Here is a 19,503-nt window from a genome sequence, read left to right on the forward strand (position 1 = left end):
GCAAATGCACAGAGCTGACACTGTAAGCATTTAAACCACAACACTAAGTAGTTGTCATCAATTTGAAAGTGTTTTATGGCAACGTGGTGTCAGTTGTTCATGTAGGGGATGAGGAAAGCCTGACAAATCTTGTACAAACGTTGCTTCCACAGCAGTTTAAAGTGTCACTCTGTCCTCACTGGATAAGCTGTTGTAAAAACAGCAGTCTTCAGGGAGCATGTTTGTGAGGAGAATAAAACATCTAAGGCCAAGCTAGTGGCCCGGCGAGACAATAAAGCTCTGAAAACAATTTAGCAAGACACTGAAACAATTATTCACACGGGCAAAGGTGTGATGATGCATGTTTGAAGGGAAAATGGAAACATTGGTGAATATAGTTCAACAACAAACAGTACCATTCAACACCTTGACATATTCATGCTGGCAAGCAATTCTGCCCTAACCAGCGGAAACATTATTTAGGTTAAAAATATGTTCATGTCAAGAGAGCCATTGTAGTCATTACACGCCAAATTATCACAATGCTATTAGACGATCATGTTTAGTGCCTTTAACAGTGCTGAATTAGTAGAATAGAGTAGGTTGCCAGCAAGTAAAGAGACCCTTTGTTGAGCCATTATCATTGCATCATGCCATTTTCAACACTTTCACAATAATTTGAAAAATTGACCAACCATCAATATAGTTGTTTCCTCAATTGACATTACAGAGGAACCTCAACATTCCAATGCTCAAAATGTTGCACAATTCGGAAAATGACCCAGATTTTCTAAAATAATAATAAGAATGAAATGTTTAAGTGTCCCAAAGACGTATTAATATGTTTTGTATGTTTTATTATGCTAGCACATACAGAAGGCTTTGATGCAGCTTCTCAACTGCACAAAACGGTTGAAGCAATGGTAGTTATTACAAAAACGGCCAGCAGGTGGCAGTAAAGTATAAGAGATCAACCAGGGCTATGTTGAAAACAAGCTGATTTACCTACCCACAGGTCTAAGCAAATTTGTGAATAATGATGAAACTTAGCTATATTCTAATGCTAATTGCTGCAAAACAGATAGAAATATACTTTTTATTCTTGATGAAAGAAGAGACTCTAATCTTTCTTTTGGTAGGTTCCATGTTTTTGTAGCAATAGAACACAATATTCTGTGGGCCTTGAAAAATCCAAATCCAGTAAAGCAGCCGGGAGCAAAGGGGATTGCTTCAGTGAAAATGTCTGTGAGTGAATGAGTTAAAGGAGATGATGGTGGACTTCAGGAAAGTCACAGCCTCACGGCAACCTGTCACCCTCACAGACTCCTCCAGCTCCTGTAGATTTCCTCCTCCAACACTGCTGAATCAAATGATCATCTAATCAGCAAGCTCTGCAGGAGCCTGTTAACAATCCTGATCATTGAATCAGGTGTATTGGAAGAGGGAAATCTCTAAAACATGCGCTCTAGTCCTCGAGGACCGAACTTTGACACCTACACATTAGAGGATGTTCGTCTCAAACTCACGCTGCCAACCAAGATGTTGATGCACACTGTGCGTGCTTCTGAGAAGGTGGTCGGACTGTAAGATCTCACCTGTCCGTTTCTAGGTCCCAACGGGGGGCGTTCAGGTCGGATTAATGATCCCGAATCACCATGGGCATAGCCTGTTCACCCCTCTCCCCTCAGGCAGGAGGCTACGGTCCATTTGGACTACAACTTCCCACCACATTAACAGCTTCTTCCCCTCGGCTATCAGACTCGCCTACACTTCATCACACAAAAATATTGTACATATACTGTAACAGTGTACTGATCCCTACATGTGTTAACCGTTAAAAAAAAATATATATATTTTTTTTTTGCGGACTACCAAATTAACTAATCGTCAGACAATATACGTCAATAATAATGGCCAAAGATGGACATTATCAAATGAACCTACAGTGCAGTGTAGCTTTCTCTAGGCAAAAAAAAAATCAGGATGGAATAGTACGAGACATTCAATAATCTTAAGCAAAAAAAAAAAGGCTGGTGAAGTACTTCCTGTTTTTATTCCTCTTCTTTCAAATCTACACTGTGTCAAACTAAACAGTTTGCTGTCATCTAGTGGATGACAGTGAAATTACATCCAAATTAAATGGGCGTTAGAACAAAATAGAATTAGAAACTGTACAAAATAAAACTGCAAAATAGCATACGGCGGAGGGGGGTTAACTGCACCGTGTTTTTTGCGGGAGCTGGAACGGATTGAAAGATGATTTGAGTTATGAGTCTTTTGAAGCACATGCATGATCACGGAAGAGTTTATGTTTATGAAAATTACACATGAAGTGCATCTGCAATGGGACTCTGTTGTTTATCATTAAAGTTAGGAGTAACAAAAAGTATTTTAATATATTAAGATTGCACTGTTATTTTTTTTTATTATTTTTTTTGTCAATGTTACTTCCTCTACAGTGAAATTCTCCCTGGTGATAATTTGACGATGAAATCCTTTATTTCTTTTCACATTATTTTTTTCTGGAGCAAATTGATTTGAAATAGGAGCAGGTCCACTCTCATTCCAAAACGTTCCCGCTGGGTTATATCCTCTGATAAATTTTGATTATTTTGAATTTGAGAAACTTGCCCTGCAATTTCCGCTCGATTGGTGGCAAGTCAACATGTCCAATTGGAAGATAAAGATACATTCTAGTAGCGTCGTTCCATATCATAACCGAAGCGCTTGGAGGTCGGAGGATCCCCCCCCCCCCCCACCCCCGGTATGTAGTATATCAACGAAGCACTTTGTGGTCTGCGGTGTGGGACAAAGATCAATACGTAAGCTGCTGTGTTTACAACCCTGGCACGGCTTCAGGTGATGTAAACCGATGCGGCTTCTGCCTTCAATGCGGAACGCTTCTCTTGCGCGACTTATTCGGAAAACAATTTGCTGCTGTTGGATGTCCACGGCCCCGTAATTGTGACCCGCAGTTAAGGGAACAAAGCCGCTAAATGTGTAATATGCACTTTATCCACGTGTTTAAGCATGCATGTTATTTCTACACAGAAGATCAAACACCATGTAAAAATGACTCAGGGCAAGAAAACATTATGCAGGAAGGACATTTGCTGAATCTCTCTTTGGGCTCTCATTTAAATGGAAATGCGATATTCATTGATGTGTGGAAGTGCATCAAACTGGAATATTAGATTAAATAAAAACTCCTGTATTGTGGGCAGGGAGAAAATATTGTCACTTTGTTGTCAAGAATTATCCTACACTCTGCAACTGATGTTTATGATTTTTTTTGTCGACAAATAACATCCAGTTACACACAGTTATGCTAAAAAAGTAGCTTAGTTACTTTACTAATTACTTGATTTTAAAAGCAACTACCGGTAAGTTAGATTACGAGTTACTTTAATAGTTACATTCAGCAAATATCGACAACTCTGTTTACCTATGTTAATATATTCAAAAGAAAATTAACACGAAAAAATATAGGTAATATTTTTGACTGTTCACAAAGTCCTCGTATGTAACATATTATAAAAGTTATATTGACAGTAAATACATGGGGATTGATATTTACTTGAAAAAAATTAGTTTTTTCACATCAGTAATTCTAGTTAAACACCTTGTAAAATTGACTTAGAATTTTTGAGTACATCAACCTTTACTAGGCTTTTTTCTAGTAAATATTACTCCCCATTTTTTCAGTGTACAGTACTTTTATGGAAAAAAAACATTAATATAAAACAAACAAATGTCATCTATCACTGCTATCATAAACCATGGATCCCATGAATCATGTTTGCCACCTGCTTGAAACGATTTTGGAAAGTAAAAAAAAAAAATTGTAATGTCAGACCAATTAATCACCCGGCCACAACCAAAACATATAAAAAATTGTAATTACACAAGCAGTCCTCAGATGAGCAATGCAATTTGTACACGGAATCGTCCTGGATGTCATTATTTTACACACAACCTGAAGTTACGGTTTGTTTAAAAAATAGATCGACATAAACGTGTTAAATATGACTCAAATTAAATTACGAGAAGCACAAATACATATGACAAGGATTAACTCCCTTATAACTTCATTAACTGCGTCACACAATGCATTCTGGGAACAATATATAAAACAGGTAGCTTTAACACGTTCGGAACTCATACAGGCAAAGGCAAAGTGTTGCCGCGTCCAATTTGCATTTGTGTTATTTTTTGGAACTACATGATTACAGTCGAGCTCCGTAATTTAGGGCTGGCCCACAAATAGCGAAAATCTGCATATAATTGACGGCAATTTTTTAAGTTGCATACCTTTTTTAAAATTTTTTATTTATTTTTCCGATCCATCCCACTTAATAATAATATATTCAATATATTTAATATAATTAATAGTAATGTTTTCCTCCATGCGGCCCTTGAGCTAATATGAGTTTGACACCCCTGATCTAGAGGAAAGGGGACGTCTGGTCACCCAACTCTGGCTGGAGAAATCTCCACTTGAAAAAATGCTGGAATATATTCTGAATTTTAATACTGGTTCTTCTTCTGTACCGATGCTACAACCTTCCCCAAGACTGATGAAAACCAGTCTGTCTCCTTGGAGACAGACACACAGGCATCGTACAGTAATAACAGATGTCACCGCACTTGTAGCTAAACAACTTTTCCTCATAAACTGGCAGCTAGTCCCAATTAAAACAAAATCACATTCATTCCGTTTTAACCTTTCGCAGGCACGCAACAGCAGAAACAGGTGTTACGCTATATCCTCACAAGCGGCGTGATAAAAGCACTCATTGCTTCGCGTGAATGCTTTGCTTAAACCTGCTGCGTCTTTTGTGTTTGCACAGTGTCCAGGCCTGTGACTGCCAGTTTGTGTGCGGGTCAAGAAGCTCCCTTGGCCGTCAAGAACTGCTTCATTGCCTGCCAGCACCGCTGCCTGCTCTCACACTGGTCACCCTGGGGTGCCTGCATACATGACAGCTGCAAAGATCCACAAGGAAAGAAAGGTATTGGATTATGAAAAAGGTGGACAAATAGCCATCGTCATGTATGGTAATTGATAAGTATTTTCTTTCTTTCTTTCTATCTTTCTTTTTTTCTTTCTTTCTTTCTTTCTTTTTTTTCTTTATTTTCTTTCTTTTTTCTTTCGTTCTTTCTTTTTTCTTTCGTTCTTTCTCTCTTTTGTTCGTTCTTTCTTTCTTTCTTTTTTCTTTTTCTTTCTTTCTTTTTTCTTTCTTTCGTTCTTTCTATCTTTCTTTCTTTCTTTTTTTCTTTTTTTTCTTCTTTATTTTCTTTCTTTCTTTTTTCTTTCTTTCTTTCTTTCTTTCTTTCGTTCTTTCTTTCATTTCCTCCCTTTGTAAATCGAATTTCTCCAAACAAGAAGCATTCACCGAATGTGTTCAACTTGGCTGTCTTGGAATCATACTATCGTACTACAAACAAAGATCACATTTACAATTTTCACATTTTCTTATTTTCTTGTTTGTTTGGTTGAAAAGATTTAGACGCAATTAACTTTTTATTGAATTTTTTAACTTTTGACTGTTCATGTCTTAACTTTTTTACTGTTACCACTATTTTAGAGTTTTACTTTTACAATATTCTTGTATTTCTATTTTACATGAATTTAGTGAAAGTTTGGAACTATCCATACATTTGTCTGCCTTTGGACTAGGCATGGGCGAGTGCCAATTGGTATCGGGCTGATTCCCGGCCTTATTTCAAGGTGCTTGCCACCTCACTGTTTTGCGATCAGAAATTAGAAATATAGAAAATTGCCATTATTTTCATGCAATTTTAAAGAACAATGCTATATTGGGATATATAGGTCTTTCTTTAAAAAAAAATTGGGAGAACATTTATCTAACAAAAGTACTAGTGGTATCAGTACTTGGGATCGGTGTCCATGACTACTCGAGTTGAGTGATAGTAGCCTACTGGTAATTTTCTAAAAAACACTAACCTTGCTTTTTCATCAATTTAATCATTGGTGTGTTTCTTTACTCCACCATCAGATACGTGATACATTATTGCAAATGAGTTAAAGTCACATTCGCAATAAAATGTATTTACCCTATATTGGATGCGATAAGAGCTGGGAGAAAACAAAAACAAAACCTCATTCAATAAGTAGTTCATATGAGTTGAAATTGATAATTGTACAGATGGGCACGATGTGGAAATTAGCACGCAGTAGGAAGATATCTATTTACCGCCGAGTTTCACGACAGATTGCCATGTTATATATTTACAACCAGCTGCTCACGCTAACTGAGCGGAGTACTTTCAGCGTACTCAACAAGATTTAAACAAACCTGAGAGCTGCTCCGCATACAAATTATTTCATTTGAGAGGCGTGCTATGTTTTCAATGTCTAAACAATAGCTATAACCGTGGTAATGCAGCAAGCAGAGTAGATAAGAATGCTAGATTAGCAGAAAGGGCGGGATAATGTGCGTTTGTATCACCGTACTTTTTTCTGGTCGATAAGTGACTGGCTGAGAAGAAGTCTGCCATGAAAAAAAAAAAAAAAAAAGCAACCCTCGAACAAGCCATGACTGATGAAAACCAGAAAGAGAGCACGCCGGTGACTCGGCTCTCCATCCCCAGGAGGTTGCAAGAGATGGATAAGATTCCTTCCGAGTGTGTGTGTGTGTGTGTGTGTATGTGTGCACTTGGCTGGCATGCACAAGCCTTCAGCAGGATGGTGCTGTCTCGCTGCCTTTGCGAGCAGGTGAACAGGTGTGTCACAGCCTTCAAGACAGGCTTGGCATTCAGTGTGAGCTACACCTCACGTATGTGTTCGTGTGCCAAAGCTGTCGGTGTGTTAGCGCTCTGCTAAAAGGGCAGCACGACCTCATCGCTGTCGTGCGTAAATGTGCATGAAAGCCCCCCAGGGAACGACTGAAGTGTGGACTGTTCAGGTCAGTGCCCACACGGGTCTCCATGGGACCGCGGCAGCTCGTCTCCCAGACAGTGTCATTAATATATTTCAAGGGGTAGAAGACGCAGCATCTGCTGTTTTGCACATCCTTCTCTCGTGACACATTGTATTTAGGCTTTAGTAGACCCAGAGCGCATGAATGAAACCAATATAATATCCCAAAAAAAGTGAGCCCTGCTGTGAAATGCATTCAATATATTTTGCTTGAGGTTCTTGGAATGTTGCACCCTTTTGATTGATCACTTGGTAAAGACTAATGCTGCGTTCGCGGTGCGGTGCGGAGGACGCGTTTGGAGCGCTAGGACGTGGTGCGGCTCAGCGAAATCCGCACATTCGTGACGAAAATCCGGCACGTTCGCCAACGTTTCAAAATGCGTTCTGTCTGTTGTCACCCTGAGCGCAACAACACGGCCAACCGGGACCGAATGGTGAGCAAGGAAGAAGCATACAACTGCTGGAAAGTGTATTTACTTGCTGTTGAACTGTACCGAGGTAGCAGCAGTGTTTATCATCCATGCCGGATTGCCACTAAAAAAGCGCAAGTGCTATCACATACCTCAAAAAAAAAAAGAAAATGGTGCCCAGGAAAGAAGTGGAAGTAGTCGGCAGTGCTCTCTTTTTGTTGACTCTTAAAGTGCTCTACAGTCGTTCACCAAGGGACACGCCTCCTCCTCTCCGGTGTGCGCGAATGCATAAATGAGCGGCAATCGTTCCAAAAAACTTGCGAAGGTAGCATTCCGGATCGCCTTTTTGGTTTTGGTGTGAATGCAACGGGGGACCAAAGGAGGAGATTGCAATTTCCCAAAAAACTGTCATTATAACCTCACCGTAGAACATGGGTGAAATGGTGTGTGTGTGTGTGTGTGTGTGTGTGTGTGTGTGTGTGTGTGTGTGTGTGTGTGTGTGTGTGTGTGTGTGTGTGTGTGTGTGTGTGTGTGTGTGTGTGTGTGTGTGTGTGTGTGTGTGTGTGTGTGTGTGTGTGTGTGTGTGTGTGTAAAAAAAAAAGTGCCCTCTCTGGCCCCGTTTTGTTCCAACATTAGAATTTTAAGAAACGATCACACCTGAGGAGAAGCAACCAATCAGAGACAGAAGAGCCTTAAGGGAATTAGAGGAGCCACTTTGATTGGCAGCAAATACATTTGGCTGTGTTCAAGCCCACAACGGAGTAAAGCCCACTTTTTTTTTTTTTTTAAATACACCATAAACAAACATGCCTCTGCGCATATTTACACCAGTTATGGAATTAGAGTCCTTAGTGTTATAGTAAAACAACATTAGGAATATATCGGCAGCTGTGGCTAACGCCAACTTGTGTGCTAATACCAGCTTATTATTGCTCGCGCTGCAGAGGTATGACTTTGGTCAGAGAATCAAGGAGGGGGACGGATTCGTGAAATGAGGCTACATTAAAATGTTGCTAGCAGTTTAACCACTGCAAATTTAACACGTTACTAATGATGAGTTATTAACATTGTTTTTTTAGTTTTAATTTATATTTTAGCCGTTTTGGATTTAGTTATAGCAGTATGGCTCAATGAATAGAATTGTATTCTTATCTGTGTTACTTTCATGAGAGAAAGGGCAACGGGTTTGTACATTTGCTATCTTTAATGGGAGGGCCGGTCTCTGCCGGTCGGAAGAAGGGAGTCACAGGCTTATTATTATTGTTTTTTTCTAATCTGATTTATACCCATGGGAACAGATTCTCTTGTATTCACTGAGTTGTAACCAAATGTACTGTGGGCTGATGGGTGGAGACATTTCGTATTCGCCCACTTTTTAATAAATAAGGATGTGACGGAGAGCCTGACACAGAACCTGATAGAACACGGCTTCAGTGTCGTCAGCCTTTTGTCATCAGAAGCTTCTGATAATTATTTACCTTTGCAAAGGGACTTCTTCACCAGGATCTCACCATTCAGTTAATTGAACACGCAAAGAGTACAATACTTAATATTGTCTACTCTAACACTACCGAAACATCAACTGGTATGTATGGGGTAATTTAAGGACTTATTTTTTCGATGCATTTTAGCCGTTCCTCCAGACACAAACTACCCCTCCATCCATTATCTATACCGCTTATCCTGCTTCAAGGTCACAGGGAGCTGTAATCTATCTCAGTTGACACCTAATTATTTACACGTACATTTACATCATCACTGAGTGGGAACTGAACCCATGCGGTCTGCATCAAATTCAGGCAGGTAAAGCACTGTGCCGTAAATGACTCTATTTTGACTTGGTAAACTGTAGCCAGGAATAAATCAAATCTTTACAAACCACATTTTTAATATCCTCTGTATGATATCACAATAGTCCCAAACAGTGAGAAGCCACGCTAAGAATCATAATTGCAACACTGTCTCTCTACAAGAACCACAAAAAGTAGACTGTTGGCTAACAACCAGATTGACAAAGAATTTAACATGCTAACACTTCATTCATTGATTTAAATTCTACTGACTTTCTGACAGCATTTGATTGCCCACAATTGTCTTGTAGTCATGCAAATCCCTTTTTACGTAGACGTAACATCAAGCCTAAATCAAAGTGATCCTAGTCTCCAGCAAAAAAACTAAAGATATCAATGCTGTGTCAGCTGCGTACTTTTTGTGAATTTGCCCTGCAGTAAATACTTTTCATGTTTTACCCGACTCTCCCTGCTTATCAGATTTGACTGTGATGTGATGTAAATGCATTTAACTATGGGGTTTATTTAATAGCGCTTCTGTAATTATTTTTACTTGAGGTCACAGGGCTGACAGGAGTGCTGTATCTTCACACAGTGCTGCGGCTCACCTGCCTGAAATAACCAGCATGACCAAGAGGCATATCAATTATTAACATCTCTTCGTTACACCCATGTCAAAATTGTTGTCTTCTTTTTCCCGTGGTGTGGATTTCAGCAGCAGCAAGTGCAGCGGGCATTACTGCAATCGATCCACACTAAGCAACCTTATGGACAGTACAACTCGGATCAGCCTCCTGAACCAGTGGGTCATATTAGTAGATTGTTGGAGGATGTATTGTGGAGGCTCTGACCCTCCTGGAGATTAGATGTTCCACATGTGAAATCACACAAGGAAATAACGTAGGACCTTTGTGCCAAATGTCAGGGCTTTGTTAAAATGAGTATAGCTGAAGATGAATGTGGCTGCTGCTCCGGTGTTGTGGAAAATGCCCCAGGGAGGTGGTCAGAGCCAAGTTTACATTATTTAATCGCCAACATTTCTCTTTGTCATCAAGGAATTGGAAACCCCCAATAGTTCATTACTAAAGTTAGTTATTTTTGAGTAAACCATTCAGCAAAGTGTGTGTTTATTTAATTTAAAATACAATTACTTTGATTACAAACTCAAAAAGGCAAGTTCCTGAGTTATGAGGTGAGGGTGATCCTTGATAATAATGGTGTAAAAAAAAAATGTATTACATAATTCAAAATTTGTATCATTTATTTACTCATGTGTGTGATATTTTTCAGAAGGTGATCATATAACAACTCAAAAGCAGAGGGTACATGATGTCAGAAGCCATAGGTCTCAGTGCGTTAAATATGATGGTACATGCTCTGGGGAGTGCCACAGGGCTCTGTATTGGGTTTGATTTTTTTGTCATTTATACTTACCGCTAGGTCTAAATGTGGCTGATAGAAATGTGCATTTCTTGCTATGGATCAAATCTTTTTCAAGCAGTCGAATCTCTGCGGAAAGCTTTTGTAGTCGTTAATTCACTTAAAACAGATTTTCAACACTGATAAAACAAAGCTCATGTTGTTTTCTAACTATAAAAAGTGGCCTCAAATGATTCCCACTGTGTCCACTCTCGAGGGCGATGAAAAATGGTGTCTCATTTGATAACTCACTCACTTTCAAGCTACATATAGAAGATCTTGTGAAAAAGCTGAGGCTGAAAGTGGGTTTTTATTTTCAAAACAAGCTGTGTTCTTCCTGTCTTGTTGCTGCAACATTTTTATAAGTGTTGAATTATGGGGATATTTTATATATGAAAGCTGCTGTAAAATGTCTTTGGATGATTGATATTGTTTATCACGCTTCTTTGAGGTTCATTACTAACTTTAAGATGTCTCAAGTAGGATGGCCTGGTCTGGCCACTCGAAGGGCCAGTCACTGGCACACTTTTATTTATAAGGCGATATTGGGACTACTTACTACCTTTATATAATTGTGCCTTAATTACTCTGAAAAATCCTGTTCTCTTTGGTCATTAGATTATTTGTTGTTTTCAGTCCCTTATGCTTGTACGGAGTTGGATAAGAGAGCTTTTGTTTACACTACTCCTTATGCATGGAATATACAAAATGGATGAAAGCTAACTGGTCTAATTTCTTAAACCCTTTTAAATCCAAAATGAAAGTTATTGAGACAAATTACACAATATGCACTTGTTTTTTTCATATGGTGTTTGTCAAATTTTGTGTTCATTATGTAACTATTTTACGTTTATTAGTTCCCCTTGGCCAGGACTCCTTTGAAAGACTTCACTGGGGTATTTTTTAAATAAAGGTTAAATAAAAGTTGCACTATCTGACACATTTCTATAGAAAGACCTAACCCACTATGCTTTTGCAGTACATTATGTTTCATGTCTGTTTCTTGGCATACACACAAAAAGGAGACAAGACACCTTCATGCATGGAAACTGTCATAAAAGCGCGACAAAACTGATGACTAGCTATTTTTTCCTAATAAAAGCTGAGCTGGCTGGCACACTTTCCCACGTGTTTTGTTATGGTCCCGTGAAAATAAGGTTAAACTTTTTGCCATAAATGTAAAATGTATGTTTGCATCATGCTCAGATTTGATTTCAGTTGGAGCTGGGGATTTAGACAAGGTGGACGCAAATATGAGACGTTCTAAATAGCACAAAACCTTCAGGTTCATGTTAGAACGCAAACACGCGTCAAGAAAAGCCAACTAGAACATCTGAACTTAATTTGGGCTAAATCAGAGGCACTCTCAATGGTGACAGTTGTGTGCTGAGTCCCATTTAACAAGGGTGTGAATGTGATTGGTCACTTTTAAACACGGCCTTATCCCAAATAGAAGAGGGTGTGCATACTTGTGCAACCTGGAAAAATCGTGGTCATTTTTTTAAGATCAGAAAAACCTCGTTTTTTTTAACGTGTGTTTACATCTTCTTCTTTTTTTATCCGCTGTACATCTAGTTCAATGGACAAAAAGGGATTTATTCGGAATTTGCTTTCCATAATGAGAACTTTAGAAATAAAGTATCCGATAATGCTGTCCGCTGTACCCCTGAGGTACAATGATATTTATTGTTGTCTGTCCGCCGTGCCCACATTTTGTTCCTGAGATCCAGCGTACCTCACCAGGCAAACCCATTTTAAAACAATTAATAGCCGTTACATTTTAGCGAGACTCGAAGTGTAATGTTGTAATGTGACCCCAATCACTGACACCATCCAGTTGCCTAAAGCGTCACCACTTTGCTCATTCCTTCTTCCACTTGCCCTCTATCTCTCTGCTAATTTGGAAATGGGTTAAAGAGGCGAGGTTCTTGTTTTTATGCTTTTTTCCCCCCCCAAACTCCATATCTAGTAGGCATTAAGAGCGAATGTTCTTGTCGAATGTCGATGTTACTACACAAAGCAGAAAGAGGAAAAATAGTACACTATTATGACCTGTGCGGGGGTGTATTTGCAATCATCCTAACGTTTTTTTGGACCTTGTACCACAAAGTACTATTTGAGATGGCCGGCAAGTGACCGAGTGTGCCAAGCCTAGTGTTGCCACAGTTACTTTGAAAAAGTAACATAGTTACTTTGAAAAAGTAACATAGTTACTTTGCTGATTACTTGACTTTAAAAGTAACTAATTAGATTACAAGTTACGTTCAGTGACGCCAATAACCCTGCTTAACAAAAAAAAAATGACAACTGGTTTTGCCATATTGGAAATGCATTTTTAACAGTAATGTTAAAGATTATTATTTTTTTTTTTTAATCTGAACCTTTCAAGCTCCATCATGTTGGATGTGAAACGTCAGTGCAAGGGCGATTTTCAGATCTCTCCAGAGATGATCAATCTGATTTAAATTTATACTCTGGCTGGCTGGGCCACTCATGTCCTGAAGTCGCCCCTTTGATATCTTTATTGTCCAAGATGTATTCTGCCAGCCAATCAATCAATCAATCAATCAATCAATGTCTGGTTAATGGCCAAGAACTCATTCTTTGTCTCATCAAACCACAGACAAATGGAGCTGAGCCAGGATAAGAAAGTCTGAACTCGTTAACTCATTTGCTCCTCAAAACATATAAAAACATTCTCTTTTAAATATTGCCATGGTCCCCAAAACGTATTCATACGTTTTTTTTAATTAATGTTCATTGCTACAAAACGGAAACAGATACAAATATGCTTTTTTTTCTTTCTTTCCTGATCTGATGAAAAAAAGAGACTCTAATCTTTCTTGTTTTTATGGCCATAGAACACAATATTTTGTGGGCCTTGCAAAATCAAGTAAAATAGCCGGGAGTGAAAGGGGTTGCTTCAGTGAAAATGGATGGGAGTGAAATAGTTAAGAGTTTCTAAAGCATGTGGGAGGATATGCTTTTAATGTATTACAACTTTCTCCTTTGGTCTTTTCTGTCAGGTTTCATACAAAGGAGGAGAGAGGTGTTGTGGGCATCCAGCAGTTCGCCGGATGTCTGCCGTCATCTGGTAGACTCCATTCCCTGCGAGGACCCTGTCTGCTACCTGTGGCAAGTTCAGCAAGGCAAATGTACACCCTCCAAAAGCACCTGTGGTCCTGGAACTGTGGTCCAAAGTGTGAAGTGTATCAGTGCTGAAGGTACGATTTCTTCCTTTAGCTCTAAAATGATGACATTAATTAGGGGAGTTGTTGTTGTTTGATTTCCATGGTAACATTTTGATGGGGCTGCTCACAACTTGGCTCCATGTTTAATGATCTAATGAGCACCAATTGTTATTACATATATTTTGCTCTAATTAGGGTGTATTTTCCGTTAGGTATTGATCTTGTTAACAATTAAGAAAGATAAGTATACTGTGTAGCAAAATGTAGATGTCTTTTTTTTAATGCATGAGCTCAATTAAAAATGAATCATTCTTTTTTTAAAAACACAATTAAACTAGAGTTTGCACAAGTCATATTTTGTGCAATGTTGTAATAAATGTATAATGTGATACCATTAATTATTCATCAAGTGGCAATCACTGCATACAGAGCCACAGAAAAGATTCAAAAGGTTGGAAACTCTGTATCCTTGCTTCCTTCTCTCCATCCTTAATTCCTCCCATCCTCCGTTCTTTCCTTCATTAGTTGCCCATCCGCTAACTAATTGTCCTACATCACCCACTTACAGATTCTAATACGTTTCGACAGGCTGACAGGCAAGGCATCGTGGAGGATATGAGGAAAAAAAAGAATGAAATTAGCTGCTGTCGAATTCTTGTGACAGAATGTTGACATGTTGATCGCCGGTGCACTTTTGATTGACTTGTGAGACCCTCCAGGTGCAATGAATTGCTCCCACACAGCGTCAGGGCCACCTCAGAGCCAAGTCAGTGTAATAATGGAAAATGGATAAGATAAAGGACCAGTGAGGCATTCTAATTAGTTGGCTGAATCACCTCGGCTGACACCTTGCTTGACTCGACTTCCTCACCCAAGATATTCTTAATTCTTACCAAAGCTTTTGACCATGAGTGCAAGTTAAATTATCTCCTTTGCAACAGCATTATTACAACAACTAGGGCTCACCCAGCACCTCCATTTTCCGCTTAGTCAGGGCACCATAACAATCGCACTCTAATGGGAAACTCTGGTGCCCCCCCACCCACCCCCCACCCACCCTTAGGAGCTTTCACAACATATTACCATATTTTTTTTACATTTTCTTTTCAAATAGTGAAAGTGCTAAGGCCGAACACATTGAATTCTGGGATGCTCGTTGAACTACTGTTTGTTCTGATTTGTGAAAAGATTTCCCATTTCCAAAACAACCAACATATCTTTTGCAGGGTCAAACTTTGCCACTGTTTATTGTAACATTTTTACAACATAGGCTAATCCAAAGGTGAACGACTTTACAGATGTCCTTGTGCAATTATATATAAAAACAATAATAATAATAATAATAATAGTGATTAATAGAATATATTATATAGCCTATAGGTTGCAAAAACAATAAAGTCATAAATTACAATGATGGAAACCGTAAAGTTTGTGTGTTGTGTCATTGTGGAAAATCTAAATTTGTCTTTGTCAAGTGACATATGCTTATAATAAATATACCTTTTGTAAAATATTTTTCTTTCTTCTTTAGCAGATATTTTGCCCGTATTTTTTTTTTTTTTTTACTCATTACAACATAAGACAAACATTCCCCTAAAAAACATTTTTTTTGCAGATTTTTTTTCACAATAAATTTTATAGATTACATTTAACTCTAAACAAAGTCTATTTGGTCCCACTCTAAACAGAGTAAAATTTACTCTTAGTAGATAGTAAAATATAGTATGTTTACTGTGTACGATGGAATTTGCCTATCCCATGTGAAAACCTATTAAATATTTTACTCTCAGAAATTCTAAGTAAATTAGATTTTGACTAAATTTCACTAGCTTGTTTAAAAAATACCTTTTGGATATAGCAAACAGTAGGAGTGGCATAGCTCAGGTGGTAGAGTGGCAGTCTCCCAAACTGAAGGTCGTGAGTTTGTTCCTCAACACTTGTGTAACTTACTTTTTTTTTTTTTTAATAAACTAGTAAACTGTACCAAAAAAATCCCTCTCAAATTTGTGAGTGAAAAAACTTTACTCGATTTTTGTCTGATAGGCCAATTCTCTTGTACATACACATTACAAATACTTTAAGTAATATTTTACTCTCTTCCAAGTGTAAATTTTACTCTGTGTGGAGTAAAACATACTCTACAAAATGTAATGTGTAGTTTTAAAAAATAAGTCAGTTATTGAAATGTAATTGTGTTTTGCCAAATATCAGAATCAATATTTAAAAGAACAACATCCATATTAGTCAGACCCTACCTTCTTGCAATGATCAGCCTTTACTTAATCAAAACTACATTGGCTTGCTCAACCATCAGAATCTTCTCTGTCAACTAAATCTCTACTTGTATTGTTTACTAAACAGTGTTCATTTCAAAAGCATCCACCGTTTCACGGCACAGACTTCAAATTGATTCTGTGCACCAGCCAAGACAGTCATTTCAGGGTTATTCCGGGATACTTGACGGGAGAATGCCTCAATCATAGCGATTTACAATCTGAACATACTCCTAATTACATTGTGTCTCATCTATTCTCTTGGCCTCGCCAGCTGTCAATTGAATCCACTCCACATACGAGACATTGTCCTCGCTGTACCGCAGATCATCAAAGCCTCTTTGTTGACTACTACTGATTACTCACCAATTCAAGTACTGACACCTTCATTGTCTCAAATCTCAGCGAGTTTATCATTACTGGATGTTTTGTGCGCTAGTTTACATGCCCGATATGAGTTGTGTGGCTCTGATTTTGATTTTGCTGATCACCCTAAGCCTACTTGATCAAGCTCCTTCTCGTTTAATTGGTCATACAAATACATAGACATTTAACAGGAATGTGTTCCTTTTGAGCCCAATCCAACTGAATGCTTTTTATCATGTGCCTGAGCTAACTCTCTTTTGGACCAGTTTGTAACAATCATGCAACTTGTGAAAATTGTCATACAGGTCTGACAGTGCCAGTATAAAGCCCAGCTCAAAAAAAAATCCAAATTGTTATTCTTGATAGATTTTCTGTGAACCCTTTTGATAGTAACCACAGTTCATTTTAAAGTGCCTTGTTTTTATATAGCGTTGTCTAAAGGCCATCTGAGAGGATTGGATGTGTTTATTGGCTTTCAGGCAAAGGTGAGAGGATTATCCATAACTACCTCGGTTAAAAGATTTATCGGTCGGTGGGCGAGCAGAACAAAAATCATTTCAATAGGCAGGCGGGGTAGCAGCGGTATTATCTGAGAAAAAGCCACAACTACCATTCCCTGTATGAATATTTCAAAAGGACCTCAGGGCAGCCATCTATTTGCAGAGTTCTTCCACCCATGTTGTCTCTGTCTTTCACAGACGCGCACACAAAAGTTGTGACTCGATGTTTGCATATTAGTGGGGTGTTTATTTGTATGCACGTCAATTCCACATAAAGGCATTATTGGGTCATTTATTTAGCAAATTAACATACCTACATGCAAAGTCCTATAATAAGCCTCAAGCAATCCACTGTTGTTTTCACTATGAGCTGACATATTTTATTTGGTAGTTGTGAAACTAGCCACAATAAAATCAATTCTAAACTGGTCAGACGTTGTTGTTCCGTATATAATTGCCATAAGCCTTTGGCCCAATGTCACCGGTGGGATTTTTATCAATGCCTTCAGTAGACTAATGGCTCCACTGTAAACACCGCAGCTATTTTAGTGGCCGTAGTGAGATCAGTGTCGCTTTATGGACAAAAGGTTTCCAAAATCCCCAAAGGAGTCTTCCATATCTTTGTAATGAAGTGATCCCCGCATTTGTTCTCTAAACTGTTCTTCTCTTGCACCGAGGAAATAAAACAACAAATTGGTGTCAAATCTGCCCTTGGGTTGTTATTGTAAAACCATTTTCTATGATGTTTTTTGAAGAATTCAAATCAGATAATGATGCGGCTTTGTGTGAAAGTACGTCCCATGATGGCTCATGTTATTGGGATGGCTTCACTCTTGAATAGATCTGATATAAGGATCTTTAAAAAAAAAAAAATGTGGATACTTTTGGGAAAAATGCTGTATTGTGAAAATGAGTCGCCATTTTCTTTTTCATGGCCAAGAGTTTACTGGCAGCAGTTATTAATATTCTATTCGTGGAAGATAAAGGAAGAAGGACACACTGCAGAACATCAGCACACTCATTAGTCTTTGGATTAGAATAAAGACTATTTCAGTAGATCAGATCTTAAACAACATTTCAATATTTCTTTTCATTTCATATTGTAAGAATGATCCCAGAAGTTAAAGGGTGGCCATTTGATTTTTATGCTGTTGTGACTGTGTTTTGGGTTCGGTCATTGTGTTGTTATGATGATGTTCTTTTCAGTTGCTATGCAGTTGCTATGTCTCTTATTACGATGATGATGCATCTGTCACAGTTTTTTTTTTGTCTAGTCACTCATATTTTGTAGCTGTTGTGCAGTTGCTATGTCCCTTATGATGATGATGATGTATTAGTTAGTCCCTCTGTTTTTGTCTAGTCACTCTTATTTTGTATTTGCTATGCAGTTGCTATTTAATGATGACAATATATTTGTCACCCTTTTTTTTTGTCTACTCACTCTTATTTTGGAGCTGCTATGTGAGTTTCTATGTCTCTAATGATGACGATGTCCCTCAGTTTTTATCTAGTCACTTTTATTTTGTAGTCTGAATGCAGTTGCTATTTCTCTTATGATGGCAATGTATTTGTATTGCCTAGTCACTCTTATTTTGTAGTTTTTATGCAGTTGCTATGTCCCTTGTGATAATGATTATGTTAGATGTTATGCAGTTGCTATTGATATATATTACACACTCTTATTTTGTCATATAGGCATTTTTTCTGTCATACAGACTTGTTTATTGCCCTAGCGAGAGTTACTGAATGACATCAGCACATCAAGGTTTTATATCCATACACTTCCTTGCAAGTTTTCTTCTATGTATCCAGTCCCGAACTCTTAGTCAAGTTTCTCCATCAAGTGTTCTCTTCGAGGCCATCTGAATCCAACTCTCTGTCGTTACTTTGTATTTTTTGTATAGAAAAGTAAAGACTCTGCTTCCCAACTTCCGCGTCTTGTCTGCATTTGGATCCAAATTACGCAGTTCATGCGACATATTCAACTCATATACTTCTGCCCAGGTGAGGACGTGCCAATGAATTACTGTTCAGAAGACCCACCACCGAACCAGGCACCCTGCGAGGCGGCTTGTCCTGCCGACTGCGTTGTTAGCGTCTGGTCCTCCTGGTCTCCCTGCTCACACAGTTGTGCCGCAAAAACTGCAGAGGGTCGGCAAAGTCGCACACGCACCGTGTTGGCCCTCCCAGGGAAAGGTAATGCTGCTCACCTAGGCATGATTAGATTTTCTGCCAGACTTCTGCATACTTTTTCCAATACTGTCCATCTGTCAGCAACAAGCTTTGAGGTGAACATTTTGTCCCCTAAACCTTCACCGCTTAGCCCTAACGACACCTTGAGATGCTGCTGAAAATGTTAAATGTGTCACTGGCTGGTGGAGCCAAAAACCCACTGGGAATGCGTCTGACATTCTGTCATGAGTGAAATTCTCGCTGTGATAATATGGCCCTGTCTGGATCCTCCACTTTCCTTACAGTAGGGCTAATTGCTGGACTCCATTGTAACGGTTGGTCCCTTTGCCGGGGCCACACAGGTAACCGCATGTTCCCAAGATGTGAAGTGTCAAGGGCACACAAAAAAAACACATCGGCGGCTGCTTCAGTATTGATCGCTTAAACAGGCAATGGTGTCGTT

General features: G+C 38.7%; 1 protein-coding gene across 2 annotated transcripts in view; it reads left to right on the plus strand.

Annotated features, from left to right (window-relative positions):
- Window positions 1-19,503, plus strand: part of thsd7ba (thrombospondin, type I, domain containing 7Ba) — a 154,007-nt gene that overhangs the window by 77,386 nt on the left and 57,118 nt on the right. For both annotated transcript variants that reach the window (XM_086091736.1, XM_086091735.1), the window contains 3 exons: window positions 4,830-4,988; window positions 13,565-13,762; window positions 18,873-19,064. In XM_086091736.1, the coding sequence (XP_085947862.1) occupies window positions 4,830-4,988; window positions 13,565-13,762; window positions 18,873-19,064 (549 nt within the window). The remainder of the gene's footprint in view (window positions 1-4,829; window positions 4,989-13,564; window positions 13,763-18,872; window positions 19,065-19,503) is intronic.

This window comes from Leptonotus elevatus, chromosome 12 (assembly GCF_054856555.1).
Source record: "Leptonotus elevatus isolate MCC_2025b chromosome 12, RoL_Lele_1.0, whole genome shotgun sequence".
NCBI lineage: Eukaryota > Metazoa > Chordata > Actinopteri > Syngnathiformes > Syngnathidae > Leptonotus > Leptonotus elevatus.